The sequence below is a fragment of the Mauremys reevesii genome, linkage group 7 (assembly GCF_016161935.1).
Source record: "Mauremys reevesii isolate NIE-2019 linkage group 7, ASM1616193v1, whole genome shotgun sequence".
Taxonomy (NCBI): domain Eukaryota; kingdom Metazoa; phylum Chordata; order Testudines; family Geoemydidae; genus Mauremys; species Mauremys reevesii.
The window spans coordinates 33235747-33257454 of record NC_052629.1 but is presented as its reverse complement, the minus strand read 5'-3'; the positions used below and the strand labels follow the sequence as shown (position 1 = coordinate 33257454).

The 21708-nt window shown below is 41.5% G+C and overlaps 1 protein-coding gene across 2 annotated transcripts in view; it reads right to left on the bottom strand.

Annotated features, from left to right (window-relative positions):
• The window catches only part of PANK1 (pantothenate kinase 1), a 36927-nt gene that overhangs the window by 7012 nt on the left and 8207 nt on the right, over window positions 1-21708 (bottom strand). For both annotated transcript variants that reach the window (XM_039481548.1, XM_039481549.1), the window contains exons 2-4: window positions 15047-15399; window positions 4037-4290; window positions 118-294 (exon numbers count right to left, since the gene is read on the bottom strand). In XM_039481548.1, coding sequence (XP_039337482.1) covers window positions 118-294; window positions 4037-4290; window positions 15047-15399 — 784 coding nt within the window. The remainder of the gene's footprint in view (window positions 1-117; window positions 295-4036; window positions 4291-15046; window positions 15400-21708) is intronic.

Here is a 21708-nt window from a genome sequence, read left to right as displayed (position 1 = left end):
ACAGCTAGGTGACTTTTATATACAAACAGAGGACACAGGGTAGGCATTGAGCGCTCAGTTTAGTGTGCACAGCAAATTTCGACTAAGCTCTTTGAAAACAACCAGTTAAATATGTACCTTGATGCTACAGCAGATCCTTGAAGGCCAAATCGTTCATAGTCTCCCCCATAAATATCTTTTACCAGTTTATCGACGTTGGTACTGTCTCCTTTAGCTGCCATTTCTAGTGCTTCTTCAAAAGTCTCACAGCCAGTCAGCAAACAGCACAGGCCCAGGAACGTTCCACCTCCGAGACTAAAATGAGAAGAGTTCATAGGCATCAGGCAGCTCTAAGAAGCGTCATCCACACATTCTCTGTCTCCTGCTTTTACTTGCTCTTTGCATAGCTCCTGTCTAGACGTTCACATCTCCTGATTGGGAACGATGAGGAGACACACTCTAGGCTGCATCTATGGTTACGAGCCATGCCCAGTAGAATCTCCAAGATTAGAAGCCCGGGGATTCTAATTATGAAGATCCAGCTGGGAGGACTCAAATCACAGGGATGCAGCCTACAGCATATTGTGTCTCCCGCAAACCCATGCATGGCCACAGACTTGAAACTACAGCTCAAGCACCTGTGGGCAGCGCTCTAGCCATCTCTCCCTGGTCATAGGGGTCAGAGTGGAAATCACTGGTAATCAACAACCAAAGCACTCCCAAGCCAGGGAGAAATGGGCAAGGAGCAGCCAGAGCTGGGCACCTAGCAAGCGACCAGCAGCCCAGCCAAAGCATCCCTCAGCTGATAACAGGAAACAGCCAGATACTCTCCCAGCCCAGGGCAAGCAACAATCCTAGAAACCAACTGCAGCTCTCCAGTCCTGGGCAAGATGTAGCTGGGGAAAGCCACAAGCAGCAGCCAGGGTTACTTACAGGTGCCAAAGCCAGCAAAGGTCATGGCAACTCTTAAATGTCTTAAGCTTGTTCCGTGCTGCAGCCTTGTCAGGCTTCAGCTCAGATAATCAGGACATTTGTTGATTATGTAAATAAAGTAATGCATATTTATCACATGCATTTTAGGATGTTGAATATTTGCATAACAACTCGAGATTGATGAACCTTCAGCCTTAACAGATCTGAGCTCCAACATTTTTTAAAGTTGAATTTATATGTGAGCTCAGTGCAGGGCCGCCCGGGGGGGGGCAAGTCGGGCAATTTGCCCCAGGCCCCAGAGGGGCCCCCACGAGAGTTTTTCGGGGCCCCTGGAGCAGGGTCCTTCACTCGCTCCGGGGGCCCTGGAAAACTCTTGCGGGGCCCAGGCCCCCAGAGCATCTTCCACGGGGGAGTCCTTCCCCTCTGGGACCCGCCACCGAAGTGCCCCGAAGACCCACGGCGGTGGGTCCCGGGGCGGAAGGACCCCCCCGCCGCAGTGCCGGGTCTTCGGAGGCAATTCGGCGGTGGGAGTGTGTGTGTGTGTGTGTGTGTCCTTCAGCCCCGGGACCCGCTGCTGAAGTGCCAGGTCTTTGGCGACAATTAGGCCGCGGGGGCCCCCCGCCACCAAAGACCCCAGGCCCCCTGAATCCTCTGAGTGGCCCTGACTCAGTACAGTATGAGAGCCCTGGAGATGACAATCCTCATATATTACATCAACTGAGCTGAATGTACACACTTCTCCAAACTTTCCTGTCAACATGCCTAAGTCACAGCAACAACAGAGTAGATTGGCCTATTCACTCCTTGATCTCTTTGCTTAAACAAGAGTGACAATGAGTCCAAGGTGGGACAGTATTTCTATGGAATGGACAGCTGTCCATCTAGAAAATGAACTATTAATTCATTCCACAAAAGGTTACTTGCTGCTGATCTAGGTCAATTTAGAACCAATTAGATAATCTCAGATCTGAATACTCACAACGAAGTACCACTACAGCATGTTTGATGTTTAAGCAATAAGAAATATACATGTTATCATTCAGATTTTTGAATTAGTTAAATATTATTCACATAACATTCAGGATCGTGGGCATGATTCTCCTCTTATAAGTCTACTGAAGTCAATGGAGCTATGATGTGTAACAAGACATCCAAGCCCGACAGCTTTAAAGGGTGTTTACTATCAGTTTGTTGTTTGTATTGTATACTGAGAAACAGACAAATAGTTCAAGACTATAGAATGCTAAAGTCAAAGGAGTTTTCAAGGTAAAGGTCTCCTGTGCATCCAGACTGAAAATATATTATTTATGGGGGGAAAAAAACCAGAACACACACATCTATATATATAGGCTGAAGTCAAAAACATGTTTTATATCTTATGTGTAATGAAAAACAGTGAAATGTTCAGTGTGCCTTTAGTGTTTAAGTAATCTATCCATAGGTCTGAATATACAGTCAAGCTTTACAAAGAACAGAACATTAGTGAGTTACATATCCCCTACATTAATCAAAAAGAGGAGTGGGGAAGGCAACAGAGTGTTGCCACAGATTACCCATTAAAAGAGTGGGAGAAAAGATGCAATATTGGGAGGCTTTCATATGAATGATGGACTGACAATGAAGGTGGAGTCATAGAAAACAACAAATACAATTAGAAATATTGCCAAACGCCCCTGTAACGAGGCGGTCTGGTTCCCCGCCGCCCTGGAGAGGGACGAGCCCCTCTGGACGCCAAAGTGGGCGGAGCCAGTGGCGCTTGCACCCACTCCCCAGAGGTCAGGGCGCAGGCCAGGAAGTACAAAAGCCCAACCACGGAGCTCACTACAGGCCTGGCTACCGGAGAAGCCAGACGCTTGTGGCCTAGCTCCCGGTGAGGAGACTCCTGCAGTTGGCGACCGACTCAAGGATTGGCCAGACCAGCTGAGGCCTGATGCCGACCAGACCCCGGAGAATCTGTTAAGCCGGCCAGTGGCAAGTTACCCAGAGGAGCTGCCAAGCCTGCCGCTCATCGGGTACCCAGAGGAGCCTATGGTGCTTGATTCCGTGGAGGACACCATCACGACGCAGGTACCTCTAGAGGGGGAGTTCGAGACGATGTCAGTGTTGCAGTCAGGATCCCCACTGACACAGCAGCGGACCATCTACTGCTGCTAGCGCCCCGGGCTGGGACGAAGTGGAGGGGGCCTGTGCCCCCACTGCCACCCAACGTGCGGGTGGCAGTCTCCCCTTCTCCCAGGTCCTTCGGAGCCAGGGCCTGAGCCTCCTAAACTTATTTGTCTGTGCAGCCCCTGCCCGAGGGCCTGAGCCACAGATTCTCTACTGCCCTGCCCTGACCCAGGGCCTGTTATTTAACTGTTTGCTCAGCCCCTGCCTGAGGACCTGAGCTGCTGACCGTTTGCGGCACAGCCAGGCTAGTTCCCCGACACACCTGACTGAAGTAGCGATGCGTCTGGTTCCCCGCCGCCCCGGAGTGGGACGAGCCCCAGCCGAACCCCCTACGCCCCCAAAATTGAAGAAAGAGATATCTAATTATCATTGCTAGAGAATTAAACAAGCTGCAAACTACTGTACCAAACTTCATATTTCTTTCATACTATTAATAGAAAAAAAATCAAAAGGATGTTAGCAAATGCTTCAATAATTTATAACCACCACCACCAAATTTTTAGTTTAATTAATCTTACTTCCAATATTCATCACATATAGGAATATTTTCATTCCCTAATGTATGAATTGCTATAATATTTTATGCTTAGATATGTTGTATAAATCTGTTAGTCTTTAAGGTGCCACCGGACTCCTCGTTTTTGTGGATACAGACGAACATAGCTACCACTATGATACTTTGTATAATTCTTGTAATTTTTTTATATAATTAAAAAATTAATTACACACTGCTGTACTGAAATAGTCAACAGCAAGTGAAATAATGTAGTATTTTGGTTTTGACAATGCAAGCATCTCTATGAGGAGAGGGCAACTTAAAAATTCAGTTGTGGTCCCTAGGTCCCTGGCAAAGGCTCCCCAGCAGCTGCAATGGATTGATGTATCTCCAAGCTATCTTCTATGGAGGGACGGTGAGGGAAGTGGCAATAATCTGACCCCGTATATATAGCATCCTTACCTGGTCCCTGTAACTCTTTTATAGTTGTCCTTGGAATACACTGCTAGGATGCTGACCCCTGAGCCTATGTTAACCAGCAACATTGGATATGGATTATCAAGGCAGTAAGGCTTTTTCTGACACTGTTCAGGATCTGTGGGATTTTCAAAATAATAGCACTCTGGCTGGCCATTAAACCCAACAGAATCAACATACAGCAGGCCCTGGATCAAGCAGTCCAGCTCATCCAGTTTATGGAGCTGCAGGTCAGCAATCTGGAAGAGACCAAGAAGTTAATAAATGAACATTTGTTAGTTCAACACATGCAACACAGAGAAGGGCAAAAGGCTCTGATGAAGCACTTTGTACTGTTTGAGTTGCATAATGTGTCACTAATGAAGTAGCCAAAGTTCTATTTAAGCCAGAAGTCAAGTAAAAATAGATTGTTGTCTGCCCAACAACAGGCATATCACAAAATAATCAGTACTATACAGTACAGTAGCAGTTTTCAACCTTTTTTCATCTGTGGACCCCTTCAAATTTTTGAATGGAGGTGCGGGTCTCTTTGAAAATCTTAGACAGACTGCAGCCCCAGAGGTCCACGGACCAAAGGCTGAAAATCACTGCAGTACAGGCTTCAGGTTCCCTTTGCCTTAAAGAGATTTTCTGGACTACTTGCATGGCAAACTGCTGCCACCAAGTCAGAGTTCAGGTTAATCAGAAAACTCTGCAGGGAAACCTACTCTGCAGCTGTTTAACAGTATTTGACATGCATAGACAGCAGCATTTCCCAGGATGCAGTTATCTATTTATTCCAACATTCAAATCAAACACTTCATTGAAATCTAAACTTAAGTAACTTCATAGCTAAAATACCACCATGCCCCGGTCCAGGCTTTATGAAACAGAAAGTAGGGAAAAAATTTAAATGTGTAAGATGTGCTATTGGCACATTACAAAATACAGAATTATTAGTAAGGATTTACACTTCTACAGCACCTTTTTATTCACCGATTTTAAAAAGCTGTTTCTTCCTTAGGTTATACAGGTGGATCAGTTTAGGATGTCTCATGAAAACATATTGGAAGTCATTATCTCCATGATTTAAATGTAAGAAACTAATCCCATGTGCACAGAAATAATCCTTGATAATGAAAGAATATGGCAAGAAGAGATATAAAATAACTTTTGTCTAAAAAAAGAATGTTTTCCTATGAAACATCAGAAGCTACCCATGACTCAAGCTTGTCATAACATATTACTTAATAGGCTCAGACTGACTGTTGCTTCCCGCTTGTATAATAGGACAGTTCTGTGGAAAGTATCTCTTTCAAGATGACACAGGGGTTGAGTCCATATCAGGGGAATAAACAACATGGGGGAAAGATGCAGAGATAAAAAAATATAACTATCCCCTGCTCAGGTGCACTAGGTTGCACTGTTTACATGATGAATGAGGAGAATTAGAAGGAGCTGGAAAAACTAAAATTTTAAAGAAGTTTTATAAAAGTAGCCTTAAAGCTGCTTTATAAACATGCTGATTTGGAACAATCCCCAGTTATTAGATTGCCACTTCTCTAGTTGAATGAACAGCAACCAGAAAAGATGTGCTTCATCCTGAGACAGTTTAAGATGAACCCCACCACGCCTCATTAATTACAGAGGAAATAATTTTCTTGTTTTGCTAAATGCAACCCCGGGGTTAACTTTTAATTGCTCCAAATTCAGAGTAAAGTTTCCTACAGGAACCATAACCCTCTCCCAATATGTACATATATTATAAGGATCTTTCCTCACATAGTCACACACCACAGATGCAGGAAGGCAAAATACTACATACTGTAGATGCATCTGTAGACAGATGCAATATGCACAAATAGCAAAGGAAAATTCACTTTTCTCTATTACTGAAGGAGTGGAATGAAATATAGTTACTTTCCAATACATTTTATTTGTAACTCACATCACACATAGTTCAGTGCTGTGTGAACATGCTGCATAATAAACATCTTGATATAATATGTATTAACAAGGGGCCATAATTAGTAGTTATATGACCCTTTATTCTGACTTTCAAAAACTTGTGGACTTGAAATCTCATTCAACACTGCACCATAATCATCATCTGTAAATGTTTGTGTCTTTCCAATAAGTCAATTTCATATAATGAAAAGTATAACAACACAGCCCTAAGAATGAAATAATAACCTGAAGTATCAGTATCAAGAAGAATGTTGGGAACAAAATTATGATTCTGACAGCAAAAATTCTAATTTCTGTGACTCTTGGGATCCATCAAGAGCTCCATTAGAGAGAAATGGAATGTAGGGGAAATAGAGGAAGATCTAACAGATCCGCTCGCTGCACCCAGGGGATGAAAAAGTTTCAATCCATGGTAACAGGGAAATGGGAATTTGCCCTGCTTTCAGGTGTCTGTGCTGGTGTCAGTTGCTGCACAATCATCTGAAAAAAGTCCTTCCTCTGCTCTCTTTCTCACAAAATATTCCCAGCAAAAAAATTACTAGAGAACAATTATTTTAACCTCATTACAAAACATATTTTGTCACAAGTTTTGCCCCTCAATTTAGCAGGCTGAAAGTTCTTTATAACCGTTAATTATTTTAGCTTCTGAACACCTTTATGAGGTAAGTATTACTTACTCACATTCTACAGGTGAGGGAACTGAATTACAGAAAGCTTTATTTGCCCAATATCATACTATAAGTCAGTGGTAGCGTGAGAAAGAGAACCAGGTCTGTTCATTAACCAAAATCTATCCTCCTTCATAGAAGTGACTCAAGTAGCTTGCCCACATCAGAAAATAGATGTTGCCTTAGATCTCAACCATGGTATTGAGTAGGTCTATTTCTTTTCTGGTGACATCATTCTACCCTGCCACATTCTGATCCACCCCGGGTTCAACCTTCCAAGACCCAGTTTTGCTGAAAAAGAACCAAAGTTTCGTACACAATGCATGATAAAGGTCAAAGATTTATGTGAAAGCTTTTACAATAAGGATGGCCTCCTGTAACGTCAGTGCATTCACTGATATTTTCCAGCCTTCTATCATCTCTTTCACATGAGAAAGTGAATGTACAAAGCCAGCTCCCCTCTGGCTGAAGCTGCCCTCCCCAGGAAGTTATTGATAACAAGAATTCTGCTGACCATTGTAATGTCTCCCCAGCTCACAACACACACACAAATTTAATTTTAGTTTGGGAGGATGAAACAGCTGAACAAACAAGCAGGACTCTTGAAGGGAAAGATTGGAGCTTGTGAAATTTACAATGAGTTTTACTTGTTTAAAGTGGGAGCCATTTCTTGTTTTTTGTTACTGCATTGCACAAATGGCTTTGTTTGGGACCTCCTATTACATTTTTATTGGAGTGTTCTGGAAACAGTTATGATGGCCACAAAACAGAGAGGTTCTTAAGAAGGCCTGAAAAACCATCAGGAGCAGGAAGTTATGGACAAGTTTATCTCAAGCTTGGAAACTAGTGTGATTATAGAGGGAGCAATGCCGTATTCTATGCTTTCCCTAAAATAGGTAATTTCCAAAGATAGGCAGGTTCCAGGGTTAGACAGTGGGGTACAGTGGTGTGCTGGAGAAGTCAACAGATTCTACAAAAGCCACTGTTTGTAGGACAGACACTACTCCATCTCCATGCCCACCTCCAAATATAGTACATCTGCTCAAAGAGTATATTTTTCAAATGCTTTCATTAAGGCCTTTCTGGCAGGTGTAATAATGAACAAAGGGAGACCAAGAGGGGTATAAGTTGACTTGACTCCAGGGAGAAAGAGATGACACCAGACAGTTGTCACCAGGGAAGTGGCAGCTGACACTGTGAATGGGGCCTTTACTGATTGATTTCCCCCCCAGTATAGGGGAACATTTATTGCATCTTTGGGAAGGTTTAAGTCCTTGACATTAGTAAAGTAATTATCCACAGGAAAGTCTGACCATGCTGGAACAGAGTAGAAAATTCTTTGCAAGTAAATGACGTGTTTGAGGCCAGGTCTACGCTACAGAGCTATATTGGTATAACTACATCACACAGGGGTGTGAAAAATCCATACCCATAGCAACACAGGTATACCAACCTAGCCCTCCTCCCACCCCACCACGCGCTATGTCAATGGGAGAAGCTCTCCTGTCAGTGTGGGATTGTCTTCACTTAAGCACTACAGAGGTGCAGCTACATTGTTTTAAATGTAGACCTGCCCTCACACTTCAATAACAAAGAATAAGATGACTCAGCCCAGTTCAGGAACATCAATGGCTAAATCTGAAATATTTGCAAGGAAATATATGGTCTCATTAGGACCTGCCAGGGCAGAGATGAGTATACATTTTTTTTTTAAATGAAGTCAAAAAGACATAAAAATTCAGTTGTATTTGTGTTTTCAAAACCAATTCAAACAGTTACAATTTTTTTGGGTGTTCTATATAAAATCTGAATTTTAGAATCCTATCTAAATATAGCTTAAAGTTACAGTTGTTCCTTTCTGGGCTTTTCTTGGAAATACATAAACTTATTTCTAATATTTAATATTTTGCAAGTGCATTTTTAAACCAACTGTATCAATTGCAATAGCCCCACTTGCTACAGTTCTGGTTTTTGTTATGCCTTCTCTCTCTTCCAGGCCTCACTCTAATTTTTCCATTTTCTTTTGTATAACGGATCACAGTATACCTTTACAGTATATCTCCCTCTCCCCTACTTCCCGCTAGAATGGTGTTCTCCACTTCCTCCCTTAATATGCTGCCTCCTCCCCACAAAAATCTCTTTGAACCTACTTCTCTTCTAGTTTACCTCATTCCTACTCACCCCCATTGAGTTTGGAAATCTGCCCATACACTTACAAGTCTAAGAACAAGCCATACTAGCAACAGACTGACATGAATGATGGGTGGGGTTCCACTATTTAAGGGCAGTCCCAATCCAAGCTGGAGAGAAAGGGGAGGTGGCTAGGATACCTACCTGGACCTCCCTCCTCACTTGAGAGGATCCATTTTTTATATCAGCCTGAAGATAGTAGGTATCTGATAAGTTTTAAGATCCTCTCTCCCCCAACCTCCTTTGGAAGCTGGAGCAAAGAAAGGAGCATTCTCTGTTCTCACCAGAGCTTCCTGGCCGCTAAGGGTGATGGTGACAGTAAGAGTTTTCACTACTTTACCTTTCTCAAGATTCCACTGTTGACTCCTCTGCCCCAAGGTGACAGCTTCTAGCCTTCCCAAGCAGAAGAAGAGTAAAACTAACAAGAATTTTGTCAGTATCACAGCTACCCAAAGGATTCTGAATAACAGTGGTAAAACTGACACCATTCTTCTGTATCTTGGAGAGCTATGGGCAGCAATAGAGACATGGGGAGCTGCCTTTATGCAGTCAGCATGGTACCCATCAATTTGTTCACATCAAGGTTATCTTTGCAATCATCGGGCCTTTTAAAACAAAAGCTCAGATTTTCTAGTAGCTGATGGCACTCTTTGGGGAATCTTCCTACTGGGTATGTGAGCAAGGGGATTTTTCAAGCCCTGCATAGAAGGTATAGATCAAGATTCCATCAGTAACAAAGAACAGCCTTTTGAGAATAACAACTATGTAGTGAATCACTGAGCAGACTTTCCCTATTCTCATTTATGTGTACTTTTGCTCCACTGTTTCATATTATTTAAAAAGTAGGTAAGATGTACATTATAAAATTAACAGATGTACACTAAGACAATTTGCACCTCTTGAGTGTATTGACGTATAATTGTTCACAATTTTAATGAACACACAAAAATATCATTCCAGCTTAAAATGACTAGATATAATTTATATGGACAAGTTTTCATTACACTTTGAGTGTAAATTTAATACGGAAATATTTCCGCTTTCAGGACATGACAGGATCCACCATCTGTCAGAAACCAGTCTAACCCTATTACTTTCCATTGCAGTGACTAACAATACACTCCTAGAAACAGACACTTTGAATCTGCCTGAAAATGCCTAAGGTTGTTTTAAAAGAGAAAGTGTTTACAAATCAATTTTAAAAGGTTAGAAACTACCTTCCCCACTCCCACCCTGGTAAAGTGCCTAAAGCGCTTCCAGGGATATCTCATTAGATTGATTCTCTATAGAATAGAGAACAAGGTCCCCACCTAGACCCACTGAAATCCAGAAGAATTTTGCCACTAACTGCAATGGGAGGGGTTCTGATGTCAGATTTATAATTCACAAGCTAAATAAATATGGTAGGGAAACATGGCAGTCTTTTATAGAAATGTCAAAGATTTGGAGGCACATCTCTCACCCCACATCTCAAGTGTCTCTCATCTACACTTTCTCTGTAACGTAAGCCAAGTGACAGAGTGAGTTATTTCTTGTTATATAATAAATCATTTTATTGTGGAAGAAACATGCATTTTGGATAGACAGAGTATTCCAGAAGAAGGTAAAGAATTTTCAAAGGATTTATATTGCAGGTGAGCAAGCAAAGAATCCCATGCCCTCTTTACAGACATAACCTGAAATAGGGAACCTGACGCCTAAGCACCCCTTCGCAGCAAAGGGTCACTCTGCAGCACCCTGCCTCTGACTTCCCCTTCTTCACTGGGCACCAAAGTTCCACCTAATTTTTCCCTTTTACCAGGGCCAAAGTACCTCAGCTTTCCACCATAGGTGACATGGCAGGGCTCCTCCACAGCTTAACAAGGACTCTCTGACACCCAGTCTCCTTTAAGTAAATTTATTTATCCAAACATAAGCATGTAACAGACCCCCCCACACACACACACACAATTTTTTCCCAAACCCACAGTTCCTCAGCTCTCCCTTTGTCTTTCATGGCCTATCCTGCCAGTGGGGTCTCAGGTAATCCTGCCACTTGCAGCACCCCAGTCCTTGCTAGCTCCCTTCTCACATCCAGCTCTGCTCTCAGCCAATTCTGTTCCCCCCCCCCCCCAGGGCGACCTCAATAGGCACCTGACCCCTTGTTCCAGGAAGCTACCACAGGAGTTAGGCCTACTCCTCTGTGGTTCCTCTCCCCAGGCACAGTCTGCCACAATCACTCCTCCTTATCCCACCCTCTTACAGGCCTTTTTCGCTCCAGGTACAGACCTCCCCACCTTTAATTGGTTCAGTTGGGCCTAATAAATACTGACAACAGGGAGTTGGGCCTGTTCCACTCACAGGATCCAGCTACCCTGCGACCTATTACTCATGAAGAAGTTGACGTAATACAGACCAATGAAAAATGGTCAGAACTGAGCGACAAACTATGTAAAGAAAAACTGCCAGCACAGCTAGCTCCCAGGAACAACAGTGCTGCCTGCTAGTAAATGCAACCAGTAAAATCATTCAGGAAGGAAGGAAAAAGGCCAAGCTCAAAATTCTACCGTATTACTAACTCATTCTTGTTCATGTTCCTCTCAGAGGATTATATATTGCCCTCTGGCTGATAAGCCTATTTCTGTGATTTCACTTAAGAGATGAATGAATCCAGCTGGATCCTAGAACTCCAAGGAAGAATGTTCAAATGCCAGAAGCATGGCAGCAATCGCCTAGGGAATTATCAATCATTTTTGCCCAGGACCACGGGATGATCCCCAGGCACTCCTTTCTCCTGCACTGTCCTAAATCACCAGGGTTTACAAATGGCCTACATCAGAGAGGGAGACTAAACAGCAAATCCAGCTGACTGTGGCATAGGAGATTTTTACCTGCCTCCCTGTTTCTGCGACTAAAGGTTTCATTTTCAGAGGTGATGAGAACTCTCAGTTCCCTCTGACTTTTCTTTGGAATTGCAGGTGCTTAGCACCTCTAAGAATCTGCCTCTGCAACTCAGAATTGGAACAGCTCCAAATGGTGAGCTATTTGGTGATGGTACTGGACTGCTTTCAGTCAGGCAACCTTCTTCAGTGTAGCTCTAGCTTTTCTGGTCTACTGAATCTAGTATCTGAGGCAGAAGGAACATGTGTGTAATTTCTGCCAGTTGAGTGCCACCCAGTTTTGCAGACAGAGATTCTGGATGAGGTTTGCTAATCGCATGCAACAGTCCTTTGTCCCTTTTGATTTGTGGAAGCTAGTGGGGAGTGCTTAGACTCACTATGGCAAGGATCAATAATGCAGGAAAAGTGTTTCTAGGTCCTAGAAGCTATACTATACCACTTCTCCAGTGGGGTCCCATAAACTTGGGCAAAAATAAAGTTTGATTTTAAAATGATGTTTTAGCTCCTAACATTTTGAAGATGTTGAGGTAAGGGAATCGTTTTATTTTCAGTGCAATATTTAGTCACTTGTTGTTTTAATTACACATCTACATCTGGATTGGATGGGGTAGTAATGTTGTATCTGTATAATAGTAACATGTATCCACTCACCACTTCACCTATACCTGAAATTAAGAACATATCACCCCTTTCTAAGAAATCTTCACCAGCTTCCTGTTTTGTTTTATGGCTGTAGCAACCATTATTCCAACTGATGGAGGAGTAGGCTGAACAGCAGGACCAATCACTGTGGAGAGATATGAAATGGGGAACTGAAAAGTTAATATTTGAGAAAAGGAGAGAATAGGAAGGAAAAAGGGTATTTGAGATCAAATCTGTGGAAAATATTTAAAGCTAGAAGGGAGATTTGGAACCCGATTCTCAAACAGGCAAGTAGTGGTGATTCTTTGGGGAATAAAAGAAAGCAGCAGCAATACTAAAAGTTACATTACTGCTTGGATATGAAAGTGTTATTTTGCAATAATAGGGCAGACACTTTCCCGCTACAGCTATGCAATCCTGAAGGAAACTAGACAGTACAATTCATGGATATTTAGAAATACTGTTATGAAATACAAAAATGAATGTTACAAGGGGAAAAAATACAAAAGTAGGCTACAGAAGTTAAATAAAGCATTTTACCAATATACATAGCTCCATGGATTTATATGCATGCAATCAGATTAAACACTGTTTCTATGAAAGGATGCATCTAAATTTTTGCTATATACATCCTCATAGTAAGGTTATACATTACAACTCATTACAGTGTGCATGTAAAAGTATCAAGTGTGCAAGAAACTCAGAGAACGACATTTCAATGCTTCAGGACACAGATTCTTAAACTGTGATCCATGACAAAATAAGCCACTGTGCAACCTTTTCTCTCTGATGTAGACCTTGCCACTATTATCCAGGCTCAAAATACATTGCCACAATGTACTATACAGATGGATACAACTCAGGATGATTCAGAAGCTGAATAAGCAGACTGCAGCATTCTGCACTAAGTGATGTTACACATTGGCAGTAATTCAGACCTGTGTTCTGGGGGATGCCATGGCTTCTAACAAGCTTCTGCATGGAATTCAAAGTGTTGGTTTTAATGTATCAAGCTCTCATTGGTTTAGGACCTAATTGCTCTCCCCCTGTGACAGGTAGTTGCAGTTGAGATCAGCAGGGGCACTGGAGCTCCCTCAATACAAATGACAGAAAGCTGCTGGCAGGGCCTTCTCTAGGGGATGGGTCTTCTGTTTTGAAACTCACTTCCCCCACCCACTCAAGCTGTCAGAGCCCAGATTTTTTTAGCCTTCCCTGGAGGCTGCAAAAGGCATCTTTTTTTCTTCTTCTTCTTCTCTTGTGAAAGGCTGATGAGAAGAGAGTGGGCCAAGATTAACATATTTATGGGAAGTCCTTTGCTTATTTAGTAATTTTAGTGTATGGGATAGGTGCCCAGAACACCAGATGAGCACCTGTAAGTTTCAGAAATTTGAGACATATTAATCTCATGAGCGGTATGTGACGACCATGACCGGACTCACAGTACAGTTCACTGGAGATCAAAACAAATGGATCCATTATCAAGAGATTGCAAAAGGGTAGAGTAGGACAGAAATATCTCCTCCCCCTTTTCTCATCAGGTTGGACAAAAATCAATGATTTAAAAATTTAAAAAAACCAAAACCAGATTTTTAAAATTTAAACATTTTTCTTTTAAAAAATAAACTCATTTAAAATTTAATTTGAAATTATGATATTTGTTAAAGGCCTAAACTTACTATAATCTATTAAAATCATTTAAATAATTTTTTTTTTAAATTAAGCAGTATTTGTTTGCACTGGCTAATGACCTGGAACTAGCGTCTGTTGCAGTTCTAACAACTTTTGGCAGCCTTTTTCAGATAGAGAGAGAATATTTTATTCATTTAAGTTTATTCAACTACTTCAAAAATCAATGACTATAGTTCATTCAAAGTTAAGAAGCTGACTGGGATTTGAAAAAAAGGAGGAAAGCTTGTTTTCCTTTTCCAATCTAAGAAAGAAAACTAGGTGTGATGACGAGATCTAATTCTAAACTCCTGAAGGACATGGTGACCAGAAACAATTAGTTCAATTCATTAACAACAGATATTTCCTTTGTGTAATAAATCACTTGGTTTTAAATGCAAAACATGTTTTGATAAATTTTCTTATGCATCTAGCAGATCTACAGTAGCCTTATTTAACTCATTAAATAATAATTTTAAAATGCTTTCAGGGGCATTTTAATTGAATTAAAATTTCTATCCAAACAGACCTTGAAACAAGTCACACGTAAAAAAAATTAATCGTCATCTAGTAAATAAGAACATGTATTTGCTTAAATAAATCCCCCTGGTTAGCAAGAAAAATACCAAATTCAGTGTTAAAGGCTATACATAGTTGCAAACTGATGACATGTTTTAATGATTATCAACCAAAGAGAATCAAGCTCTCTTTAATAACTAAAAAAATAACTAAAAATCACAAATGAAAAACAGGATTATCATTATTTAAATCAAAGTCTGCTTGCTTATTTAAAATCAATCCACCAAGTCTCTCACCCTAAGGAAGTTCTAAATAGTTCTTCCCAATTAGCAATTCTTTAAGTTAAAAAAGTGACTGTCTAGGAGTGACAAAGAGGTAATTTTATTGAAAACTTTAGTTAATAGAAAGATTCTCTTGTATTTGGTTTTGGAGAAGGACTCACAGATAGATGCTCCTTAGTGAGATTATGTGCATTTCCCACATACCGTTCTGAAGTCCTCTTCAAACTTGTAAGCCCCGCCTCCTGTGGCACAAAGGGTAGTGTGCAGGCTGGAGAAGTTCTTTTCACTACCCATCTGTATGAACCTATGCATGGCACAAGTTGGAAAGCGGATGAAGTGCAAATTCCCTTTGCGTCCACACATGGTCAAGTTTTTCAGTTCAAGATGGACATCGCGAATGCCAGTTTTACCATAGGCTGTATTGGAAGTCAAGTATTTCCTAATGCTTTTCAGGTTCTCTACTTCCTCCTGTTCCTCTTCTGCTGTAATGTCTTTTGGTTCAAAGTAGACCAGTTTAACCAATGTTCCACCAATATCCATTCCGAACCACGGAAATGCTAGGAAAGGAGGGGAAAAAAGAGAGAGGTGCTATAAATATCTTAGTTTATCATATTACTTAGCGTATCTACAGAACTGAAATTCAAGTTAGCAAAGTTTACAAGATCAGAGCCTGATCCTAAGGACTGCTGGACAGTTGCACCTATTGGACATGATCAGAGCTCATTCATAAAACTTCAGAGTTAAAACAAAATCTCAGAGAAACTGAAAAACGAGCCTCTAGGCACTTCCTCAAACCTGATTATATTTCTCTGAAGAAAAATATAATCAGATGTTATGAATATATTACTGAAATCATCTATCTTACTTGGCACTAGAGATTACCACATCTTCAAATAGGATGCTTATTGAATTTCATCTACTTTGAATCCTAGCATTGAGAATTAAAATGGATTGGGGGAAAATGAAAAAGGAACAGGAGAGTGAAGTTAAGAGTCACGCTGGCAATGCATAACAGCTATATTCCCTTTCCTCTCCCTTTTGTCCTACTCTGCTCCTTATTTGGGAAACAAGCTCTCCAGAAATAGTGTCTGCCTTCCCATCTTTGACATCGGTAAAAGTGCTGAAGCTAAGATTCCTAGACTGGCCAGCTGCTCCAAATTTTCTAAGTAGCCACATTGGCATGGCACATTTTCTTCTTGACAAAAGAAAGGAAGAAAACACCAGCACTGTAGTTTTAACTCCACGATCTTGAGACATCATCAGAAAGTAAAAGTATTAGTGAAACTTTATTTTAGTGCTTAAAAGCTCATGAGCCCATCCCTCAAACCAAACCCGTTTCTGGACATAGATTCTGTGTACTATTTGTCCCTCATGATCTGTATGCACTGAAAATACTACTATTCAGACTGCAGCACATCTTCCCGTCACCTCCACCATGGGCCAAGTGTAACAAAGGTTTCGCTTTATCAACAGTAGGAAAAACATTAAGCGTTACATACAGCAGGCAGCCAATTTGGCAGAGCAGCCTATTTGTGGATGAGAAAGTACTCCCACCTGTAAGTAGGGCCCTACCAAATCCATGGCCATGAAAAACACGTCACGGACCGTGAAATCGGGTCTCCCCCTGTGAAATCTGGTCTTGTGTGCGCTTTTACCCTATACTGTAGGATAGTGGTTCCCAAACTGGGGTTCGTGAAATGTTACAGGGAGTTCTCAGGAAAAGTTCCCTAATGGGGGACAGAGTCGTCCCTAGGGATCCCAGGCAGCACGGGGCCAGCAGCCCCTTGACTTCCAAGAGCTAAGCAGATCAAAGTAAGCATATGTACCACACTGAGGAGATTTAAACTTCAAGACTCTTATAAGAAATGGAAAAGGAGGTGGATATTTTCAGCAGCTTTAAAATTAAATAGGCAACTAGTATTGTTTTTAAAATTATTATGAAGAAGAAGTTTAAGCTTTGTTGTAATGTGTGTTGTTTTCCTGGACTAATCAAGACCTGAATGCTTGTGTAGGAGGAACTCTGAATTGTCTTCTTAAATACCTTCATGCTGTTTCACAGCTGATACTCCTTGATGAAACACAGGAGCCTTGTTTTATAACAGGCTTATTCAAAGTGATACAAGCTACGAAAGTGAGATCTTGGAAGAGTGTTGCTGTTTTCATAACGTAATAAAAATACTGTAATGATAAATAATAATAAATAGTGTGTAATAAGCAAGTCATAAAAACAACTTTTATATTTCCAAGATCACTGCTTTTATAATTTATACTCAGGTAAAGGAGAAAATCCCTGGAAATAGTCATTTTTAGGAGGGAGTTCGCGAGACTTGACATTTTAGTGAAAGGGGTTCACAGGTTGTTGAAGTTTGGGAAACCACTGCTATAGGGATTTCATGGCGGGAGACCAGCATTTCTCAAATTGGGGATTCTGTCCCCAAAGGGAGTTACAGGGGGGGTGTCACAAGGTTATTTTAGGGGGGTTGCAGTATTGCCACTCTTACTCCTGTGCTGCCTTCAGAGCTGGGTGTCCGGAGAATGGTGGCTGTTGGCCAGGCGCCCAGCTCTGAAGGCAGCAGCGCAGAAGTAAGGGTGGCAATACGATACCATGCCATCCTTCTGCGCCGCTGCTGATGGCACCTCTGCCTTCAGAGCTGGGATCCTGGCCAGCAGCCGCCACTCTCCAGCCCAGCTCTGAAGGCAGTGCCGCCGCCAGGAGCAGTTCAGAAGTAAGGGTAGCAGTACCACAACACCCCCTACAATAAGCTTGCGACGCTCCCTCCCCCACCACCAACTCCTTTTTTGGGTCAGGATCCCGACAATTACAAAACTGAAATTTCAGATTTAAATAGCTGCAATCATGAAATTTACAATTTTTAAAATCCTATGACCGTGAAATTGATCAAAATGGACTGTGAATTTGGTAGGACCCTAACTGTGAGGTAAGAAAATAACCTGATTAAGGTGAAACAGACACCACTTGGAACTAAAATTTTGGATGTGATCTTAAAGCCACCTTGTTCTTGAACTGAGCATATAGAGGATCTGCCATTAAGGCTTATATAACACTGACTCTTCTTGCAGATGTTATAGCCACAAGAATGGCACTCCTCTCCCAGCAGACAGCCTATGAGCATGTTGCTATTGGGTCAAAAAGCAGACCCATTAGCACCGCCAACACCATATTAAGGCCTCACAAGAGGACCATTTCCTTCACTGGAGGAGAAAGGTGAATAATACCTTTGAAAATCATTATAGGGAGTTTTAGAGTACAGACTTTCTTTGGATAGGATGATGTAAAGCTGAGATCGCAGCCAAATGAACCTTCAGGGACCTAAGAGCAAAGACCAAAGATTTCAAATGCAACAATTAGTCCAAAATGTCCTGAATCCAAGTTGACGTGGGCTGAATTTGCTCGGACGTTGCCCAAATCAAAAATCATTTTCATGTAGACAAATAGATGGGTCTTGTAGCTGGTTTTCTACAACTAAGCAGAATTTCCTGAACCACTTCCAAGCATTGCTGCTCCTCCTTGAATATGGGGAGAGATATGAGGGAAGGCATACATCAGGCTCTCTTCCCAATTCAGATGGAACATGTCGGAAACGGACTCCAGGCTGATTTCTGCTCAGGAACAGAACTGATAACACTTTCTGTTGTCCTCTGTCACAAATAAGTCGATCGAAGAAGGGATGCCACCTCATTCTCAGAAAATGGACCTCAACACAGTATGCTGAAGTGCCAAATTTTCATTGCTTTATGACCAAGCTGGCTGTACCAGGCTCCTCCCTGTTGTTCACATAACACATTGCTGTAGTACTATCCTGGAGTACATGCACTGCTGCTCCTTAAATATGGTCCTGGAAGGTGTTGTATATTGCCTGAAGTTCCAGCACATTGACATGACCAGTTGCTTCCTGTTCCACCCACAAGCCCTGAATCATTAATTAACATTGATGCTTCTCCCCCAACCTATTGAGTAGGCATCAGTAACTAATGTTCTTATTGGTGGAGGACAGACAAAGGGACCCCCCCCCAACATTTCTTACAATGCTCCATCCACCACTGCACAGAGTCCAGTATTTCTGGGGGCACTCACATAAGACTGTCCAATGATTGGCAACTTGGATGACAGACTAACCTCAGCCATTGCTGATGGGTACGAAGATGCAACCTCGCACGCTATACTATGTAAATGCATACAGCCATATGGCCTAGTAACCATCTGACTTCACAGGCTGTTGTGGAAGGATGCGATTGGAGTTCCAGACATAGGTACTGAACTGCCTGGAATTGTTCACATGGGAGAAAGGCCCTTGAATTTGTAGAGCCCCAATGAACTTGAATTTTTGGGTTGGGTTTAGAGTAGGGCTGTCGATTAATCACAGTTAACTCACACGATTAACTTGAAAAAATTAATCACGATTAATTGCACTGTTAACCAAAAGAACACTAATTGAAATTTATTAAATATTTTTGGATGTTTTCTACATTTTCAAATATATTGATGTCAATTACAACACAGAATACAAAGTGTACAGTGCTCACTTTATATTATTTTATTACAAATATTTGCACTGTAAAAATGATAAAGAAATAGTATTTTTCAATTCACCTGGTAGAAGTACTGAAGTGCATTCTCTTGATCATGAAAGTGAAACTTACAAATGTAGATTTTTTTGTTACATAACTGTACTCAAAAATAAAACCATTTTTGTAATTGCACGATTAATTTAAAAAAGAAAAAATAACGCAACAGCCCTAAGTTAGAGTTGATTTTTCTTTGTGCAGGATCATCCCCAGTCCAATGTGAATTGGACATGACTAAGGACTCACTTCCTGGATCTGCTTCTTACTACTGTGATAAAGTTCCTCCTCTACCTTGGTGGGTCCTGCGCTTATTGGTGGATTCTGCTAGCCTCAGAGATCTTCCTGTGTTGGATCAGGAGTTGGGAGGTTTGGGGGGAACCCGGGCCTGCCCTCTACCCCGGGTTCCAGCCCAGAACCCTGTGGACTGCAGCTGTCTAGAGTGCCTTCTGGAACAGCTACAATTCCCTGGGCTACTTCCCCAGGGCCTCCTCCCAACACTTTTCAGTTGGTAAGGTGTCTGCCTAAAATATGGTTGAGGGCAGTACTACTGCCAACTGCCAAAATTATTCCCCTGCCTGCTGGTTTGCAATTTGCATTTGTAAGGCGGCAGTCCATTAAGTTTTCCTGACCATGAGATCCAACATCTTTGCCCTCAAGCATGGACTTATACCTCCCTTGATATGACCTCTCATTGGCTCCCTGAGATCAAGAACTGAAGAATGTCCACTAGCTTATGTGTTTTCTCCTGCACAAATTCAGCCTATACACCGAAGGCTGAAGCCAATTGTCTAAGGAGGTCCTGATGTGCAACATGTCCTCAGTTATTGGTGAGGAAGCTCGTAGCATGAGAACTGGGGCCAATGGAGAAGTCAGCACTCTGAAGATTGGCAGGGGCAACACACTCACTTGATACCAACGCTGAAAGACGCACTCATCACGCGCATGAGAGCTTTGAATCAAACAGTAAATAAAGAAACCAGTGACAAGGTTTTCATGCATGACTAGTGTTGTGCATGTGATGAGGTGTCCCAACATCATGTCAGTTTCTGGAAATTCCACGGAATCATTAACAGGTAGAATGAAAAAAACGGTTCTATTTGAGGTGAACAAATATTGTAGTCAACAGGATTAATTACACATGACAGGACTTACATAATACAGGGGGCAATAATTATGTAGTCTACCCACTTTTTAAAAAGCCTAAATGGGACTACGTCTCTCTTTTATTAGGTCATTGGTTTTATTTCTCTCCATGTACCTCACTCGTCTTTTCCCTCTGCTATGGGCCAGGCTAACACCTGTAGAAGAAAACGAACAAATGTTTGTTCCTGAACATGAGCAGTTTCCCTGCAACTCTGGGGCAGAGTAAACACTTAAGTGTGATTTTTTAAAAAAAACAAAACCCATAGCCACTGATATTTCAATAGTGCAGATGCACAGCTTTACTGTTTCCTTTGCAGAGTCTAGCACTGGTTGTCTGGTGGAGAAATAGAAGCACAGTGATTGTATAACAGACTACAATAGGGAACACACCAAATTCCAGAGTCTGAAAACTCCCACTAAAATCCATCAACTGTGACACTAATGGGTAATAACGTGCAGTGTAAAAGGGCAGTAAAGAATCATAATCAGCATCTCTGCATTCTGAATAAAGGATTTAGCAATTAACAAATTAACTTTTTTTGGCAAAACTGCTCTTTTACTGGTATTGTTAATAATAAACAAAAAAATCTGAAAAATGAGGCACTATTAAGTTGCCAAAACTATGCCTGCATGTTTCTTCAAATTCTTACAGTAGCACTACATCCAATGGTACCAATAGTAGGAGCACTAAGGCAGACAGATAGCTGGCCTTCTATCTACTGTGTCTTCTGCACATGCAGGTTTTCACAACTTAGTGGTTACAATGACTTCAACCAATTAATAGTAATGTCCCCACTGATGCAACCACTAATGGGAAGCATGAAGAAAAAATACAAGTGTAAACTCAACTTTTAATTTCAATATTTTGACACCTGTCCCTAAACTAAATAGGGTGTGTTCCCTATTGTAGTCTGTTATACAATCACTGTGCTTCTATTTCTCCACCAGACACTCTGTCCCTAAACTAAATATGAATGGATTAATTATTTAAACCTGTGTGTCACAGGCACTCCAGAATTTAAACTGAGTGACTGAGTTATCAAAAATTAAAAAATTATTTACAGTGCAAATGCTGACAAATCTATTTGCTGATAATAAGTACTGCTACAATATTTTGGATAGGTGTGATTTATTAT